This window comes from Zootoca vivipara, chromosome 1, assembly GCF_965207765.1.
Source record: "Zootoca vivipara chromosome 1, rZooViv2.hap1.1, whole genome shotgun sequence".
Taxonomy (NCBI): domain Eukaryota; kingdom Metazoa; phylum Chordata; class Lepidosauria; order Squamata; family Lacertidae; genus Zootoca; species Zootoca vivipara.
Window position 1 is genome coordinate 60,905,000 of NC_142582.1, and position 19,738 is coordinate 60,924,737.

Genomic DNA, 19,738 nt, shown 5'->3' on the forward strand with positions numbered 1-19,738 from the left:
GCAGACCCAATTGGGTGTTAAGATCAGCAGACGGGGCGCTCCTGGTAGTTCTGTCAGCCTCAGAAGTTCAAAGGATGGCCCCGGGAAGGGGAGGTGCTGTACAGTTTTTGACTAATGCTGAAAATGTACCTCTCTACTATGGTCTTTGACAACTGAGATGTGTGTTTTCACACACACCCTATTCTTGTGACTGTAATTTGTACAATCTTTTTTTTATTGCTGAATTTTAAATTGTTACAACCCACCCCAGGACATGCAAGTGAAGAGCAGGTAATAAATTTATGATTAGTGGTGATTATGATGATTAGGTCAGTTGCCTGGTGTGAAGGCTGCACATATCCTCACTTACTGGATCATCACCTAGTCGTGGTGAGTGGGCTTGCACATTTCTATGATCTTTGTGAGTGAAGCCATCACGAGTCTCATGCTCCCAGTAGGGTTACCCAAGGTGGTAAGGCCAAGGGGGAGGAGCTAGACAAAGAATGACCCAATAAGTCCTCAACAGCAGAACAGGTGGAAGATGTTGGTATGTTACAACAGCTGTGAAGGTGGATGAAGGCTGCAGCAGATAAGACTCTACTGGTCGTGTGACACTCATGCCATCAGAGCCTTACTGTGCATTGGTCAGCATGCATTGATCTACCCACATAAAACAAATTCACACACAGGCATCTTCCAAAAACCCATCCAAAACCCAACCCCCCAAAAGGCCCATGGTGGCAAAAAAGGCAAATGGTAACGGTGGCAAGGTCATGAAATCTGGAAGCCCATAGTCATGAACTGGCACATGGATGGTGGATACAGATTCAGTCGTCCTGACTCAAGGAATGAGGCAGTTTAGTATCTCGGCAGCTGTATCCACAATTGAGCAGTCCTATTTAGGATCCACTCTGTTCACCCTGAAAAGGGGGAGGGGCTAGAAAAGGTGCCCTAACACAGTCTGTCTCCCTTTTTCCCTGACTGGATTACCCAGTGGGGTCACCACCCAGCAGTTGGAAAGTTAAGATCGTGTTCATGGAAGACAATCTTACTTGGCTAGAGTGATTGTCGCAGCAGCAGCACATGCCACTCTTTGTGGCCTCAAAGTTCAACTTAAGCAACTCTCTTGTGCATTTCACTGCCTTCTAAGGTCTGGTCATTAGAGAAGCCCCCATTGTGCATTACCATGGTAGCAGCCTATGTGTGGACCTCCTGTATCAAGTACTGACTCTTATCTTTGCTTTGTTTCACCAGCAGTTGAATACTTTTCTTTAGTGCTGTTGTTCAAGTGATTGCCTATGAGTTTCCATCCATAATACTGCTACCTGAGTGCTAGAGGGTAGGATAGGGTACCTAGCATCCAGCTCACAGGTCAAACTTGTCTGCTAGGCTTCCTCATTTGGCCTACAAGCACATTCTGGGATAGCCATACCTCTCTGCCCTTCACCTGATGCCTCATAAAACTTCAAATGTGGGGCACATAAGGGCAGGGCCTGACAGATGTTGCAAATTGACAGCATCTGCCAAGTCCCCTTGTGCAGCTTCTGTAGTGTGTGAAAACCATCTGGTTGACAGGAGCTTCTGAAACATTAACAAAGCAGGATTTGACTCCTGCACATCAGTTGATATGTAGGATGGTCAATCCTATGCAATTTGGGTATACAAGAGAGCTCCTTAAAGGAATTTTCATACACCAAAACCCAGCACTAAGCAAGATGGAATGCTGACTGTAACAATTGCATTTTTCTTTGTTTTAGTGGTGGTTACAATGGTGACTTCATTGTTTTACAAGTACCTGGCTGCCTGTGATATGGGGCTTGAAGCCCTGCCTTTGGGATGTGAAAGCACTGGATCATCTGTCATTGTTTGTGAAATCAGGTGATTGACCTGCCCACCTGTCAAATTTGGCAGATCTCTTATCTGTGGAGTCAAAAATCTTTTCCACCCCTAGAGTAGGCTACTTATGCATATTCTACTTCTTTAACATTGTCTGGATTGTTTAGTAGGCATAAATATTCATGGATTTTAAACTCTCTTTTAACAAGTCAGATTCAAAGTTATCAGAGACTTATCATTACAACAGCTGATTTAGTGGTCTGCATGGCACTTAAGTTCTATGAATGTGGTGCCCATTATATAGAATGCAGCTAAAACAACTCTTCTGAGCATATGTAGCAGGGTGGGCAGACTTCAGGCTTGTACAATCTACTTTGTTTTCTACCAGAACAGCAAAGATCCACCAACCAGAGACTAGTACAAGAGACATACACTACTAAATATTAAAGAAATCTGAGCCCAGGAATTTGTTCTGAGTAGCAGAACTTTCTTCATTTCAGTAGTATAACTTAGGTTTGGGGAGATCATGTCACTGCTTCTAAATTCAAAGTCAGAAATCCATGCTGATCTACTGCAAATTGTCCAGAGATCTACCTTCTGTCCACTCCAATTATGCACACTGGTTCAAAAGATTCCTATCTAGTTATTTCACCACAGGATTAATTAGGATGAACACTTAACTGAAGAGAAGATTTCGCAGAAAATTCAAAGACATACTAAAAAGTTAGATCAATTGTAGTCAATAGTTATTACAGCAAAAGTGTATTTAGGATTCAAGAGACTAACAAACCTTGGAAGCTGTTTCTGCACTTTGCCTCACTTTAAGAGTCTTCTCTTTAAAAAGGAATTACTACAATGTTTCCAGTATCTACAAAACAATAGCAATGTTCACAATTTATGGCATTAAACAAGTTGCCAAATCTATGTATAAAGTTATCATAGCAAGCTGCTACAAAACACAGGATTCCGCAACATATGGTTATCGTCTTCAAAATATTTAAAAGCAAGCTGTTGCCTAACATGTTCGTATCTTCCAAACCTAAGCATTATTAAATATAGCTTATATATATAACTAACTGATATATTCAAGGTAACTGATGATATTCAAGGTAAAACTGAGCTACAAAACGAAGTGTAAAGTGGGAGGGTTTTCACATTAGCTTTATGTTGTATTTAAAACTCCAAAATGAAAAGATTTCAGGTAAGCATTGTATTAAGAGTTGGGCTCCTTTCAACTACCAAAGCACCTTGCCATTCCTTCACATATAGGAATCCATGTAGCCCAGTTGGGAAGCTGGAACTTACTCCTGAAAGACCCTCATCCCGCATAAGTAATGAACTCAGTTTGACCTTGGGCAAATCACTTTCTCCTTGTCTAAGTTTCCTTCTGTAAATCAGGAACAAGATTGATCTACCAAATGAGGTGTTGTGAGGACATGCAAAAATGGGAAATAGTTTTGTCAAAAAAAACCCACAAAACCCCAAGAATACTCATGCTTTGGTCTTGCTTCAGTTCTCACTCAAAGTCAGTAAGCAAATATGTGATCATACCAGCAACAGCAATACAGACACTTTGGAAAACAACTATCTTAACTTCACAAACAAATTATCCCTTTCCATACCATTTGAGGGGGTGGAGAGTACAAAACAAATGAAAGTGGTTATCATTCCTTACCTATTCAATGTATAAGACCCATTCCTCTTGAGTCTCATGCTTGCAGACAAAAATTTGAGAAAAAAATCCAGAATGGAATATGCTTGTCCTAGTTTAATGAGAACAGAAGCACCTGTTTGTCAGAAAGGCTTTTGCTGGTCAGGGAACGTCTTTCCTGTTTCACACAGTCATCAGTTGGGAACAATCAGAAACTGCCAATTAGCAGGAAATATAAAGGAAATCAGTTCAGGCAAAACAAGAGCCTGAGGATGTAAAATACTCCACCTCTTTACAAGCAAAACCCTCAAAACATTTTCCAAAAAGGAGCAGAATTTGGCAGCTGAAGCAGAGCAAAAGGAAGAGATAAAAAATGTTACGTCCTCTCTAAGTTTCAAAGGATAATGACAAAGATGAATCAAGTTTGCTATGTTTCGCCCTCTTCTAATTAGTCTGCAAGCAGCTTCAGATATCCTCTCTTCCTCTCAAGCCTGCTTGACTTATTGCTCAAGTATTTATGACTGCCTCAGCAGAACAAGGCAAATGAGAAACAAATCAAAGTAGCTGGTGTCCAGATTCTTTAATATCACAAAAAAGAGATCAAGCCGCAGACAACCGAGCAGGAGAGTAGGTGGGACAGCTACATTTAACACAAAAAGCAGGCTGCTCTCGAGTCTTGCACATGGCAGGGTGGGGTGGGGGCAGAGAGGAAGAAATGCTTCCAATAGTCCAGTCCCCGGGCAGGCTGTCCTGCATAAATCACTAGATCACACTGTCTCTGATTAGGCTGCTTAGCCTCTCTTCCTGTACAGCCTGCCGCTCCCTGACTGTTTAGCAATATGCTGTGGAGACCCACACAATTTCTATAGCACAGAACTATAACTGTTATGTAATGTTCTAAGCATTTTTAAAATGAGACTCGAACAGAAGCACCTGCATTGGTTCCATAAAACAAGGACTGCTTCACACTACATGGAGAGCACTTCCATGGAGGACTATAATGTGAACATGTACACAGATGGTAAATTGTGGTTCTGAGTTTGCATATTGCACATTAGGAAGCTGCAGTTGGTTCCCTAGCACATGGACAAAATATGCAAGCAACAGGGAAAGATGCAAGATCTTCACACAATCTATATGCAGATTTCATCACAATCCTAACATGAGTCCCATTCTGCATGGAAATTCCAAATCATATAATGTGGACCTCTAACAGTACAAGAGTAAATTAATTGGACTAGCTTGCTTTTGAAGTAAGAAAAACAAGCTTTCAAGCTATTCAAGATTTAGGAGAATCAAAACAAAGATTAAAGGAAAGGCATCTTATGTGCCCAGACTGTTAAGCAACTCAGATGAGTCAAATGTAAGGTTATCAACAGCCTGTGTGAACATCCTATCAGTTCATTATTATTTGCTCTGAATACCCGGGGGATTTGTATCTTCACAGGTTTAAACCTAGGATTTTATGTATATACATCTGCAACATAGGGTAGCACTTCAGGCATGTAATGAAATGGACTCTAAATAGCATTAATGTTGGACTTTAGCATTATGGCCAAATTAATGTATTACATAAGAACCAGAGAGAAGAATTAACTGGAATCAGCAGGCGAGTATGAGCCAATTAAGGAAAGCACTGTACTTTTCCATGTATCAGACGACGATTTTATATTTAAAAAATCATGTTAAAAATGGTGGGGCATCTGATACATGGTTAGTGCGTGGGGGGACGTGGGATTGGTTGCTGCCGTGAGCTGGAGATTATCAGCAGCTATTGGGTGTGTTATTGGTAGCTGCGGCAAGGGCTGATGTTGATTAGCTGTTGCTGCGGCAATTTGGTTGGCAATTGGTGGCTTCTGCTGGCAAGGGGATGGGCGATAGGTGGCTTTTGCGGTACACACGAGTGTCAGCGGAGATCCGACTGGCGATCCCCCCCTAAGTTCAACAACTCTGGGCAATCTCCCCTCATTTTCTTAATTTGGAGTCCCCAAAAAATAGGGGGCGTCTTATACACCGGGGGCATGTTATACATGGAAAAATACAGTATATAGTACAAAACTAAACGCACCACTTAATAGAATAGGAAACAAGAAGTTGGTGGCATTTCTTTTCACATGTAAACCAAGCCAGTTATCAGCCCTAAATCAGGCAGGTAAAACATAAGCAGACATCTGTTTCTTTGCAGCTTTTACCATATGCAAATACAAAAACAACAAATCTTGGGTAGGAAGTTTCATGATGGAGTAGGTAGGACATATTTTGCCAAACAAAACTGCATATTTGGACAAAATGTCAGCACCACTACAACTGATTATTTAAAAGAACTCATGGATATGGTAGCGCTCCAAGACAAGGCTGAACTCAGAGTTCCCAAAGTGTGCTAGGACAAGATTCTCACACGTGAAAAACCATGTGTTTGAGCCACTAGAAGCGTAACCAAACTAAAACAAAGATCAAAATGAGCCATAGGGGGCCATACGAAGGACCCTGGAGAAAAAGGTTGAAGAAGAAGGAGGAGGAGGAGGAGTAGTAGTTTGGATTTGATATCCCGCTTTATCACTACCCGAAGGAGTCTCAAAGCGGCTAACATTCTCCTTTCCCTTCCTCCCCCACAACAGACACCCTGTGAGGTGAGTCGGGCTGAGAGACTTCAGAGAAGTGTGACTAACCCAAGGTCACCCAGCAGCTGCATGTGGAGGAGCGGAGACGCGAACCCGGTTCCCCAGATTAGGAGTCTACCGCTCTTAACCACTGCACCACATAAATCTTATAAATGAAAAACTGTTACCCATGAAATCCACCAACAAAATACCCATGAAAACCAACAGAAGGCTCGGGGGCACACAATGGAAGTTATAAAAGCTTTCGGAGTGCAAAGAGAATGAGATCCAAGGACAGGTAGCTATCCAAACCAGCACCATACCTTATAATTGAATTATAAACCAAATTAGATACAAATTATAATTGTATTTAAATTAAACCATAAGAATTAAGGGCTGTTCATATGCTGCTTCACACCCAGAATGAGGCTGGGAGAAAGCTCTGGGCTCCTGCACTGCTTTCCCTGTCCATTTGTGCGCAGGCAGGCAGGAGAATAATGAGTGAACCAGGAGATCAAGTCCTGCATGACTTAATCCCAGAGGTCAAAGTAGCATCTGGTCACGCCTCTGGGATTTCTACACTAGCAGAAGCTTTATGCTCCTGATACAACTCCAATGGTGGGATTTACATGAAGAAAATTATATTAAGTCACTTCTTTTTTCAGGCATTAAGAACTGTTAGCTTGGCACACATACATGGGTGGTACAGCTTGTACATGTTAAAACTTACTTCTCCTCCCCCCTCCCAGCTAAATGTCTCACTTCCCCCTTGAGGTTCAATTACTAAGTACACTATTTTAAGTAAGTAATGTCTAAAATTGTCTTAAAATACATTTAAAATGTTTGATACAACACAGTCTTGGTTCTGTCTGCAAACTGAATTCTCAAACATAGAACAAAACTACCTTCAAGTGTGAAACTACTTTAATAAAAACATAAATATATAAACTCAGATACACAAAATGTCCTTCTTTATCACAACACACAGAGTAAAAACTCTCCCCCCCCACACACAAACTTTTCAATTTTAGAGATTTGTTAGAGGTAGTCGTCAACAAAAGCCACAATTAAGAGTCAAGATAAGCATGCTTAACTGCATGCTGGACAGTGACCAAGTTCTTGAATATCCAAATACAGTACATGAAGCCACTATTCCTAAGAGATCCAAGTTCATAAAGTTACATAAAGAGAGAGCAGGAGGAAAGCTTGCAGTTTACTGGAGTATTTTTCCCCCTCGCAGAAAGGGAACAATCAGGTAATTGAGGCACAACATTTGCCCAGATACAGGAAGCGACTGTTCAGCTTGCCAATTTGCTCCACCCAAGTACGCCCTAGCTGGTATAAAAGGCTTTGCTGCAAAATATAGCCAGTGACACAATCTAGGAGGAGGAAAGCTGTGGAGGGAGAGCAAGAGACGGGAGTTCAGGAAGAAAAAGCAATGAGTTTTGCTTTAGCTGATATTTACAGTGACCAAAAAGAGTAGCAAACCCTCCAGAAAAATACTTGGATGGACACTTACACCACACCTGAGCTGAATAGCCCTCTGGGACAGGCACAGACAGACAGACAGACAGACATGATAACCAAAACTGCTTTGCTATTCTAGCTCAAGCATAGGAACCTTGGCTCTCCAGATGTTTTGAAACTACAACTCCCATGATCCCTGACCACTGGCCCTGTTAGCTAGGGATCATGCGAGTTGTAGTTCCAAAACATGTTGAGAGCCAAGGTTGTCTATGCCTGTTCTAGCTCAATCGCCTGAAGCAGGAGAAGTAGAACAGTTCAGTCCTCCACACTGCAGAGGGCTTATACCCTACGTACAGACCAAGAGTGAGCAGAAAAGAGCACCAAGAATGGGCAGAAAGTTTGTTAGCATTTCCTGAAAGTTCCAAATGATTTGAAGTAGATCAAAAATGGTTTTCTGTCTCCAAATTGTCTAATAATAGCAACTAAAAATTGTTTGGGCCCATCAGGGACCAGGGATTTTTATGTGAGAGACTGTTTTCCCTTATATGAACCTGCTGCCTGGGAGGCCCTTCTCTCAGCCCCGCCACCATCACAGGCAGACTTGGTGGAGAGGGCCTTCTCAGTGACTGATGCCAGAGTTCATACATTAGACTGGCTCCCTCCTTGCTGTCCTTCTGCCAGCAGCTGAAGAACTTTCTATTCCAAGAGGAATTTTGGAACTGAGGAAAATGTGGTCTATTATTATTGTCTGTGTTTTTAATGGATCTTTTTATAGTCCTTTAATTCTATTAGTGTTTGATTACATTAATGACAGACTTTCCCATGTTTTTAGCTTGTTCTACTAAGTCTCCTTGAGTCCATACTGGGAAAAAGATGGGATATAAATACATTGGTACCTCAGGTTAAGTACTTAATTGGTTCTGGAAGTCCATACTTAACCTGAAGCGTACTTAACCTGAAGCAAACTTTCCCATTGAAAGTAATGGAAAGTGGATTAATCCATTCCAGACGGGTCCACGGAGTACTTAACTTGAAAGTACTCAACCTGAAGCGTACTTAACCTGAGGTATGACTGTAAATATTATTACCACTACTATTACTACACTACTACTAATAATAATTTCAACACCAAAACCTCATACCGTGTTTCTCACATTTTAAGACATGTCTTATATTTATTTTTACTCAAGAAAATAAGCCTATGGCTTATTTTCGGGGGGTGTCTTATTTTATTTCTTTTACTAACCGGCAAGTTGCTGCTGCTGCTCAAGCACCGACAAAGCGCCCAGCAGTGTGCGCCGCATGGAGCCCCGAGCCAGCGGGACCCGCTGAAGCGCCGACAAAGCTCCCGGCAGCGCTGCGCAGAGCGCCCTGAGCCGCAGGAGGAGCACCGTGGCTCTCGGCCTCTCCGCCGTCCCGTCCCTGTTTCCGCCGCAGGCGCCGCCGCCTCCTGCTCCCTCCCGGGGTGTCCCAGGCTTCGTCCGCTCGGCAGTGCTCTATGCAAAGCCAGGGGCGAGCGCAATTCCACCAGGAGGTTCCTCCGCGGCACCCGTAGAGACCATAGAGGAAAGGCGCGTGGCAGACACACCACTTCCGACTTCCGTTACCCTCACCCACTCCTGCTGCGGCTCGGGGCGCTCTGCGCAGCGCTGCCGGAAGCTTTGTTGGCGCTTCAGCAGGTCCCATGCCAAGGGGAAAGGGAGGGAGGAGGGGAGAGAGAGCGGGCAGAAAGGGAGGAGGGGAATAATCGCTGGCGCTACACGGCGAAAGAGAAAGGCAAGTTATGGCTCCAGGTGGAGCGACTGTCCCGAGATAATTGGAAAACAATCCTGCACTGTGTGAGCGTTTCTGCAGACCACGAGGCGCTGCTTGGCCCTTCCAGTTTGCTGCTGCTGCACGCCACAAACAGCGGAGGGTGAAAGGAGCAGCGCCGGGTAGCCAGAGTAACCTCCACCACCCCACAGCCACAATGTTTCCCAGCACAGGATGATTGAGGCTTTGTCGGCGCTTCAGCTGGGTCCCGCTGGCTCGGGGCTCCACACGGCGCGCACTGCTGGGTATTTTGGCGAGGCCCTCCAGAACTGCACTTACGGTAGCAGTACGGCTTATTTTCGGGGTATGTCTTATATTTTTTCAAAGCATGAAAATCGTGCCATGGCTTATTTTATAGGGACGTCTTAAAATATGAGAAACACGGTAGAAATTGTCCTGCTTGATTCAGGGCAAAGTAAAAGGTAAAGGTAAAGGGACCCCTGACCATTAGGTCCAGTCGTGACCGACTCTGGGGTTGCGGCGCTTATCTTGTGCTATTGGCTGAGGGAGCCGGCGTACAGCTTCCAGGTCATGTGGCCAGCATGACAAAGTCGCTTCTGGCAAACCAGAGCAGCACACGGAAACGCCGTTTACCTTCCCGCTGTAGCGGTACCCATTTATCTACTTGCACTTTGACATGCTTTCAAACTGCTAGGTTGGCAGGAGTCGGGGGCAAAGTAGCTGTGCATAATTTCCCCATGAAAACACATACCACAAAAGCTTATCTTACGTATTTTTACTCTCATGGGACAATGCCAAGTAGGAAAATGACCCATGATGGGACGACCTCCCCAATTAATGATCTGTTTAACTCTAGCTGGCTTTCACTGCTTTTTATTTTTGAAAAAGACAATGCATAGAAGTTACATGCAATAAGATGTAGTTTGGCCAGGAGTGCTTTTTGCCAACTACTTTTAATATGCCAATTGCACCCCTTCCTAGAGAAATCATTCATTCTCTCCATGTAATGTACTTGACATTGGGCTGCCCTGAAGATCAGCTAATTGTTAATGCCTGCAAACACTATTTCAGGCCAATCACATCTTCCCCTGTCCCACAACTGACATCATTCATAACGTAAGTTTAGGTCATGTAGGTATAACTTGGTCAAAATGGTCTCGTCAGTCAAATGGTGAGGACTGGTGAGACTAATTGGGCCCGCAGGTGAAATGTTTCACACTGCTGCATTATGTCTAGGTGGGAAGAGGTTTGAAAGCAAAATGCCACAAAGTAGAGAGGAATGCTAGCATTCAATACACACCTTCTAGGCAGGTACATAATGAAGGTAGTCCCATGTTTTTAAATGTACTGAGGTGTCAATTTTTTAATACATGGAAATGCTATTTCCCTTTTTTACAGTTGTTCCAAAAGGTGGTATTCACCTAAGGTTTACTTTGAGTAAGCCCACTGAAATGAATGCATCTGATGGACCAAAGGGTTTGTGGGTTTTTTGCTACTCTATTTATATCTGGCCCAGTATATTTTAGAAGTATTGTCATTTTAATGCTGAAATTTTTCCATCACATCTTGTGTTCCTTTACACCACATGAATATATTTTTCATAGATGTTACATTTTCTGAATTACGGTACATATGATCCAAATCCCTAGTCTCTCCACAGAATCAAGTAGCGGTCTATTTTCTTCTGTTGCAGTCTTCTCAAGATTAAAGCCCATCTGGCTTAATATCAGAAAATTACACTGAAAACTTTTAACACATTTAAAAGTTTCTGAAAATAATTTACATACACATGAAAATTAATGAGTTCTCCCTTCATTTCCCAATTCTTACTGCTTCTGCTAGGAATTCTCTGGGTTTCTGCCTTACAGTCCTCAGACAGACCCACAGAAATATACCAGTAATTTACACTTTGAACAAGTATCCCTTCACAAATAACTTGATAATGAGCTTGTAAAGCCATGCCCGTTTACCAACAGGAAGGCAGCCCCAGCTGAGAAGCTTTACAAAGTCCATTTTTGACATAATTAAAATATCATCCATTTTTGACATAATTAAAATAATTTTGAGGGCAGGCATGTTTTGTTGTTTAGTCATTTAGTTGTGTCCGACTCTTCGTGACCCCATGGACCATAGCACGCCAGGCAGGCATACTGATCAGTAATGATCTGCAGGGCATTATATATCATTGGTGTCCAGAGCAGCCCAAAGGGATCCACAAATTTACACAGCAATGGAACCTAAAAGGTGGTTGCCCTTGGGGGGGGGGGGCTGCCAAAGAGAAAACAACTTTTGGGGGTGATAACAACCAGAGCTCCAGAACAGCAAGAGAAGCAGCTGGAATATATTACTGTTCTTCTTGATATCATTAAATTGGATATGTAATTGTAGTGCTTCATGCTGTGTTTTTGTTGTTTATCATTGTAAGCCACTTTGAGTACTTTAATAAAAAACAAAGTATAAATAGTGCATCTAAAATCTAGAGATTGCAAGTGATTCACAAAATTCCAGTATTCTTCATACTCAGAAGCAAATCCCACTGAATTCAATGGACCTTACTCCCAGGCTAAATGTATAAAGGACTGCAGTGCCTTTGTACAGTTTCATCCTCTTTCTGAGCACTGAATAACATTTCCAATCCTATACCATGGAGGGAGGTGATATGTTTGGTGGGACCAAACATGTGAAAGCAGTTGGCCATGTGGATGTTATCAGTATGATAGTGTCAATCCATTTTGTAAACTTGTTACATTCACTATAGCTCCTATTTGGAGTGGCTACAATATAAGTGTTTTTCATGTGGACTCAGTTTTAGTCTCTAAGGCAGTGTTTCCCAACCTTGTGCCTCCAGATGTTTTGGGACTACAACTCCCATCATCCCTAGCTAGCAAGACCAGTGGTCAGGAATGATGGGAATTGTAGTCCGAAAACAGCTGGAGGCACAAGGTTGGGAAACACTGCCTAAGGCAGGCATCCCCAAACTTCGGCCCTCCAGATGTTTTGGACTACAATTTCCCACCTTCCCCAACCACTGGTCCTGTTAGCTAAGGATCATGGGAGTTGTAGGCCAAAACATCTGGAGGGCCGCAGTTTGGGGATGCCTGCTCTAAGGCATCCTATAGCAAGAATGCATCAATATATTGGGAGATCAGAAAATATTTATTCTCATTCTTGCTGCAACAAGAACAAGGCTATGCAGATCTCATCATCCCTTCCATGCCTCAAATGCTTCCTGTCTCCAGTGGAGTTTATTTTTAGCCCTTGGAATTTCTTTCTATATGTTCCAGGAACAAACCATCCATCCTCCATCCAGATGGCAGACTTCAGTTAAGAGATCCAAGGCCTTAAATAGAGTGTTTCCCTGTATTTACTTTTTCCTACACTGCTGCTCACAATGTGACTGGGAAAGTGTCATACAGAAAACGCTTCACTGCACTGTAGATGTGTTCAACATTAATTTCATTTTCCTTTCATAAGAGACATTCTTTATTTGCTTATGCTATTAACAGCTTATGGTATTCTTTTGCGGTGGGGGTGGGGAAACAGGGTGTACTGTACATATTAACAACCTGACTAATATCTATAGGGAGTATTCTAGCCAATACTGGATGATAACCAACATTCTGTGAATAGAAGTAAGTGTCTGCCCATTCTTACCCTACAGTTCCCACACATACAAATCTATTCCAAAGATTTCCTCCTCCACCCCCACCCCCCGGCCCAAGATTCTCTGGATATTTCAGAGGTACATGGGGCAATGGGGGGAAGGAGAGGAAGAGCATATCCCACTGCACAAATAGAAATTTGGTCCACTCAAGGACGGACAATAGACTATCACCATCTGATAACACAAAAAATGTGCATATTCTACGGTGATAGGTACCAAGGATCCATGATGCTTTAATACAAACACTTTCCCAAGACGTAAGGACAAAAGTCAGTTATTTAGTCAAAAGCATCTTGTGCCCACATCATTATCAATCAGAAAGCAATTTTATACATTTTATTCAGCCATTTCAGAGAAGTTTAAAGGTTGGATTGAGAAGTAAAGTCTGCATATTAGCATTCCATGCACATCACAGAAGATATTATATTTTATGCCAAAACAGTCCCTCTCTCTTTAGACATGTATCAGCAAGAGGAATATCTTGCATTGACCAACCCACAGAAGAATGGATAACCTCTCAGGTTGCATCTCCCAACATTGCTGCCACCTCTCCAGCCCAAACAGAAGAATATTGAAGCTCAGTGTTCTCTTCTGGTGCCTTTCCCATTTTTACTTCATCACTATACAACTTTTCCTGCAGCTTAAAGCAGCACATCTTTGTTTGATTAGTGGAAAAAGTAAATTATCTTATACCCCTATCAATGAACTGATAGATATGTCCAAGTCAGCTAACCTTAATTAGTTCTATCATGTCACTCTCCACTATAATATCCTTAAAGGCAGATGTTGCCATTCATATTCTGAAGTGCCATCAGGCAGACAGGGAGAAAAGAGCATCCAGTGTCAAGAAAAGCAGGTTATTCAAGCAGCTAATCCACTTCTAATGCAGGTCAACTGCTAATTCTTGTAGCAAAGAGGAGTGTCATAGCCAGGGGTCAGCAACCTTTTTCAGCCATCCACCGTCCCTCAGACCATGTGGTGGGCCAGACTATATTTTTTTTGGGGGGGGGATGAACAAATCCCTTTGCCCCACAGATAACCCAGAGATGCATTTTAAATAATAGGACACATTCTACTCATGTAAAAACACACTAGTTCCTGAACCGTCCGCGGGCCGGGTTTAGAAGGCAATTGGGCTGAATCCAGCCCACGGGCCTTAGGTTGCCTACCCCTGGCTTAGCTTTAACAATGGCTATAGATGGTGGCGCTGTGGGTTAAACCACATAGTCTACCCCTGGTCTTAGCTTTAACAATGGCTATAGATGGTGGCGCTGTGGGTTAAACCACAGTCTAGGGCTTGCTGATCAGAACGTCGGCGGTTCGAATCCCTGTAACAGGGTGAGCTCCCGTTGCTTGGTCCCAGCTCCTTGCCACCTAGCAGTTCGAAAGCACATCAAAATGCAAGTAGATAAATACTTGTGGCGGGAAGGTAAACGGCGTTTCCGTGCGCTGCTCTGGTTCGCCAGAAGCAGCTTTGTCATGCTGGCCACATGACCCGGAAGCTGTCTGCGGACAAACGCCGGCTCCCTCGGCCTATAGAGCGAGATGAGCACCGCAACCCTAGAGTCGGACATGACTGGACCTGATGGTCAGGGGCCCCTTTATAGATGACCATTAGAACACTGCTCAAGGCAATGAGCATGACAAAATCTTGACCCCTTCTATCTATTTTGACATTTTATAAAATGTCTATTTTACTTCACAAATAATTGTTGAAGTAGCTCAAATGAGAGTTACAAAACTATGAATCGAATAGTTTTAAATGAATACAGAGACTAATGAATTATCTTGATAAGAAAATAAAAAAAAATTCCTTCAGTAGCACCTTAAAGACCAACTAAGTTTTTATTTTGGTATGAGCTTTCGTGTGCATGCACACTTCATCAGATACCATCAGATACTGAAGGAATTTTTTTATTTTGTTTCGACTCAGACCAACACGGCTACCTACCTGTAACTTATCTTGACAAGGTTATCTATCAATGGCTTCTAGTCATGATTGCTCTATACCACCTCAGTATTGGAGATGACATGCCTGTGAGTAAAGAACCTGGACAATATGAATGGGGATACTGCACTTAGGACCAAGTGGTGGCTTCTAATAGGCATCTTGTTGGCCACTTTTGGAATAGGGTGCTAGACTAAACAGGCTTCTGGTCTGATCCAGCAGGGCTCCTGTTCTCAATAGAAGGCTACATACTTTTAGATTGTGATGTTGGCTAGTCCTGGCTCTCTCGGGATTTTTTAAAGCTTTCGTGTGTTGCTGTGTTGTACTTATTGGTTTGGTGAGTGCGACCCTTCTTGCACAACAGGGCTTTCCAGCTCACCCACTACAGGCCCCTCAAAAGAGACTCTCTGGGACAACATGGGGGCTGCAGTGTGACAGGGAAATTGGGAGAATTCAGAACAGCTGCTTTCTATGAGCAGAAATGCCTTTCTGCTCTCACAAGACTGATTTATATACTTGTGGACACTTTGAATTGTGTTTGGTGAGGGAAATGCAACTTTAAATAAATACTAGCTTGCTTACTTCTTTATTTCTAACAAATCATTCCAGTAGCACCTTAGAGACCAACTAAGTTTGTCATAGGTATGAGCTTTCGTGTGCATGCACACTTCTTCAGATACTCTGAAACTTCTGTGTATCTGAACGAACTTTCATTCTTTTTCAGACATATCAAGAAGCAGCATTTATTAGCTGCACAGCAAACAACAATGCAAAGATATTTTAAGCACAGTTAAAAATGTCTGCAACTGCCTAGTGAGATCAGAACCATGCCCTCAAAGTATGAGCAGACATCAGATACTCATGCTTTTCAAGTATTCAGTCTTTCCAACTGTGTTGCTTGATCCGTCAATCATATGTCAAACAGGTATCTGAATTGATCCATGCCTCTGATACTTTTTTTTTTTTGCCAACAACTTGTTTTGCATGATTTCCCAATCTCAGGGTCAAAAACCCAGGCACACAGCTGGAAGGTGACCCAATACAGAAGGAAGTAAAGTAGTCTGGAAAAGCAGTGTAACGATACTTCTTTTAACAGACTCTAGACAGTGCTATTTAGTAATACCCAGCTACTGCTAGATGGTCAAGATAGAGTTCTGTTCCTTAAGAGTTTGGTGACAAAGGTTATACCTTGCTACATATGTTGAAATCCCATCACACAGACACCAAGCACTCATAGCACGCTATATCACATATTCCCCACACCACAGCAGCATGTAAACCACATAGACATTGTGGGGAAAAGTTTGGCATGCCAAACTCCAAGGGCTTCCGATAACCATAGGACTCGTAGATGGTAGTAAGTTAAGGCAGTCCTATTCAGAGACACCCACTTTCATTCTAGTGCAGTATTATTTTATTTATTTGAAAGCATTTTTATACTGCTCAATATTTCAAAAATATCTAAGCAGTATTGTCCAGATAGTAAATGCCCTTGCCTTCAGCTGAGCATGTACTTGCAAAGCAACTGTTGTACTACCTATGCAGCCCCAAAAACAAACAAGTGTCTTCTATGGGATTGAGTGAATGATGCATGCAGGATTCAGGGGTGTATATGATGAACATATTCACTGCCATCAGGTTATTTACCTAATGCTATGATTCAAACACTATTGTGCAACTGATACGTGGTAAGAAACCATTTTGTAACAAAAGGGCTAAATGTGATAAGTCACCTACTAAACTTGCTAAGATCAGAATAAATTGAAGTTGCTAGTAGTAGTAAACCCAAGGAAAAACTTGAAGAAACTGATGAAATTGTACAGAATCATCCAAATGCTGAAAAACTAAAGAGTGTTTAGTAAAGCAAGAGCTATAATAAAAACTCACACCAGCAACAGATAAAGAAATAAAAAAAACCTAAAGTTATTGTCAGAAAGGTGTGTGTTTGGCCAGAAAAACAAATATAAACACTCCTAGAAGAGTATACTATTTAAGAAATACACAGGAAGGAACTCATTCAGCTTGTATAATGCTCAAATGTTATATACACAAAATTGTCCTCTCCACTGCCGATGAGTTCTGCAGGAAATGGGACTTAGCTTTTGCTTCCTCATTTGCTCTAACTACTTATTATGTTGTTTCTGCTTGAAGTTGAATCCCTTCTCATATGAGAGTTAGGCTGCAGTTAGCAGCTAACAAATGGTTACCCTCAGGAAGTGAGTGGGCTTCTGTATTAAAGTTTCTATTTTAATACTGCATACCAAAACTTATTCAAAGCAAGCAACTATCTTCTGCCAACGAAGAAAACAGTCTCTTCCAAACAACTGTGCTCTTTAACTGTCCTCTTTCATTTAGACTGCTCTGACATTCTTGCTGTATTTGCCAGACTTTGATGCATGGGTCTGAGCAACGCAACTTTCCACAAACGTACCCCAAATGTGCCTCCAACTCGCTGCCTCCTTCCACCAATGCATTACTATCCCTCTAAACAACAATAATCAACAATAATGTACTAACTTAAACATGATAAAAAAGCTTTTATAGGGGCAACATAAGTAAAGCCTAGACAAACTTCCAGTGAACTCATAGGTGACATTGTATGAACCATTCAGCTAAGCTTTAAGGTATGGATGGAGAACCTGAGGGCCTCCAGATGATGTTAGGCAGCATGGCCAATGTTCAGGAATTAGGAGTGTTGTAGAGTCCCACAACTTCTGGAGGGCTACAGCTTCCCCATCCCCGCCTTAAGGATTTGATAATGAACAAAAGGAAAGAAAATTCTGTAGCCACTGATCTGATGCACTGAAGAGTTCAAAAGATGGCACTGACATCTGAAATTCAGTCTGGCAGACACTGACTAGTAAACGTCAAGGACATGCCAGCATTCCACCATGCTTATAAGGGAGGTTAAGCAGAACCATAAAATTATCTCACACCCTTCTTTTTGTTTTCAAGTCCTTCCAAAAGATTATGAAAGACAGTATTCAGTTCTCTCCAAACTTGAAGGAATAAATGAGGATATTAACTGCTTACCTTCCTGATTCTTGCAGCAAGACTATCTATAGATCAATGTTGGAAGACCGTTCCTGATTTCAGTATCACAAACTGGTGGAACAATGCTTGCAACTCTGCTCTTCAGGAAAAAACTTACATGGCATGTCAGATTCCTAAAGGGAAAGGCAAAACCAGGCTCATTTGTGGCAGTCTGGTGGGATTCTTAGACTTTGCTAAAAACCATCAAATACATCCACCTCTTCAGCAGCTATGGATATCTGGAAAAGTAACTTGCTCTATTCTCACCTTGATCTGTAGGAACAAAGCCATAATCCTTCTCCTCCTCATTTGATCCTCAACATTTTACTTGTCAACTTAACCATACTGATCCTTTATACTGTCTGTATCATAGTATGGCAAAGGAAACCAATAGCTGTTGCAGCCTTGTGCCTTAAGCTTGTTTTTCCGTTAATGTATTTACAAAATATGAAATTCTTAACATTCTTTTTAAAAAAGATTGGTGGCACTATTATTAATATGTGGTCTAAAAATATGTGTTCACAATTATACCCAAGTAACTATTACTACAGATTATCTTTAAGAAGCTGGGTGATGCCACTAAACTGACCCAGGTAAATGAAGCATGTAAAAAATTATGGCTCAAATATCCCACACCCTGAAACTTTGTCCTGGAAACATTACTACCTCCCAATTTTGAAAAAGCTCTTCTCAAGACCCCCAGGTGAAGTTAATACATGCTCATACCTCTCTTACTCTTTCACCAGTCAGTCATTACAGGATGAACAGATTTCATTCCAGTGAAACTGTGAGCGGGGAATTTCCAACACTACTGATGTGAAGATTTATTATATTGATTTTGATCCCCATCAAGTCATGAGGCATAAAATTAAAGGGAAGGTGGTGTAAGAATTTGTGGGTCACTGGTCCAAAGGTACTTGAAAGTCAAATAAGCTTTAAAGGCAAGAAGTCTCCCTTCAAAAAAACTGAAGTCTTGTCCAAAGGAAGAGAACAAAAAGGAATACAAACTGTGACCAAAAAAAAAGTGCAAGCAGACAGAAAGGGGTGCTTTTAAAGACTTTGAAGAACGCAGTGCTGAAAACATTAAGACCAACAACAAGGAGTTCTTTAAATATAGGGTCGCCATAGACAAACCCCAAAGTTGTTAAGCACCATCTTTCAAACATGGCAGCCCTATTTAAATATAATAGTAGCAGAAAACCCTTCAGGGAGGCAGTTGGATCCTTGAATGACAAGCGAGTAGGAGGAGTTGTAGAGGATAAAGAGATTATGGAGAAGTGAAATGATTTCTTTGCATCTGTTTTCTGATACCAGTGCCTGAACTAACTTTTGTAGGAAAAGAGTCTGAAAAACTAAGACAGACAGTGGTATGAGAGATGAACTTCTAGGCCTAATAGATAAAATTAAAACTAACAAATTGCTGGCTCCAGGTGACATCCACCAGTCTGCAAGGAACTCAAATGAGAAATTGGTTCTCATTTATCTTCTAACAAAAATATGTAACTTGTTCATTGGATCAGACTCCATACCTGTGAACTGGAAAACTGGCAATGGGCCGTCAATTTTTAAGAAGGGATCCGGGGTGGGGTGGGTTCCTGGAAAATACAGGCCGGTTAGTTTAATATCTCTCCCTGGAAAATTTGTGTCAAGTATTCTGCAAGGGAAAGTCATGTCTCACAAACCTATTAAGAATTCTCTGAGAGTGTCAATAAGCATTTAGATAGAGATGATCTGGTTGACATAGTATACTTGAACTTTCAAAAAGCTTTTGACAAAGTACTTCACCA

The 19,738-nt window shown here is 41.9% G+C and overlaps 1 protein-coding gene across 4 annotated transcripts in view; it reads right to left on the reverse strand.

The window, feature by feature from the left end:
* MOB2 (MOB kinase activator 2) overlaps positions 1-19,738 on the reverse strand; it is a 106,586-nt gene that overhangs the window by 52,061 nt on the left and 34,787 nt on the right. The window contains exons 1-2 of one of the 4 annotated variants that reach the window (XM_088666131.1): positions 3,491-3,975; positions 2,606-2,683 (exon numbers count right to left, since the gene is read on the reverse strand). The exons of 1 other annotated variant lie outside the window; for it this stretch is intronic. Coding sequence is in view for 1 of the 3 variants with exons in the window: in XM_035121663.3 (XP_034977554.1) it covers positions 3,491-3,528 (38 nt within the window). In the remaining 2 variants the exon portion in view is untranslated. Of the gene's footprint in view, positions 1-2,605; positions 2,684-3,490; positions 4,321-17,951; positions 18,086-19,738 lie in introns of those variants that run through there. 2 more of the 4 variants (XM_088666124.1, XM_035121663.3) reach the window with 2 other exon arrangements.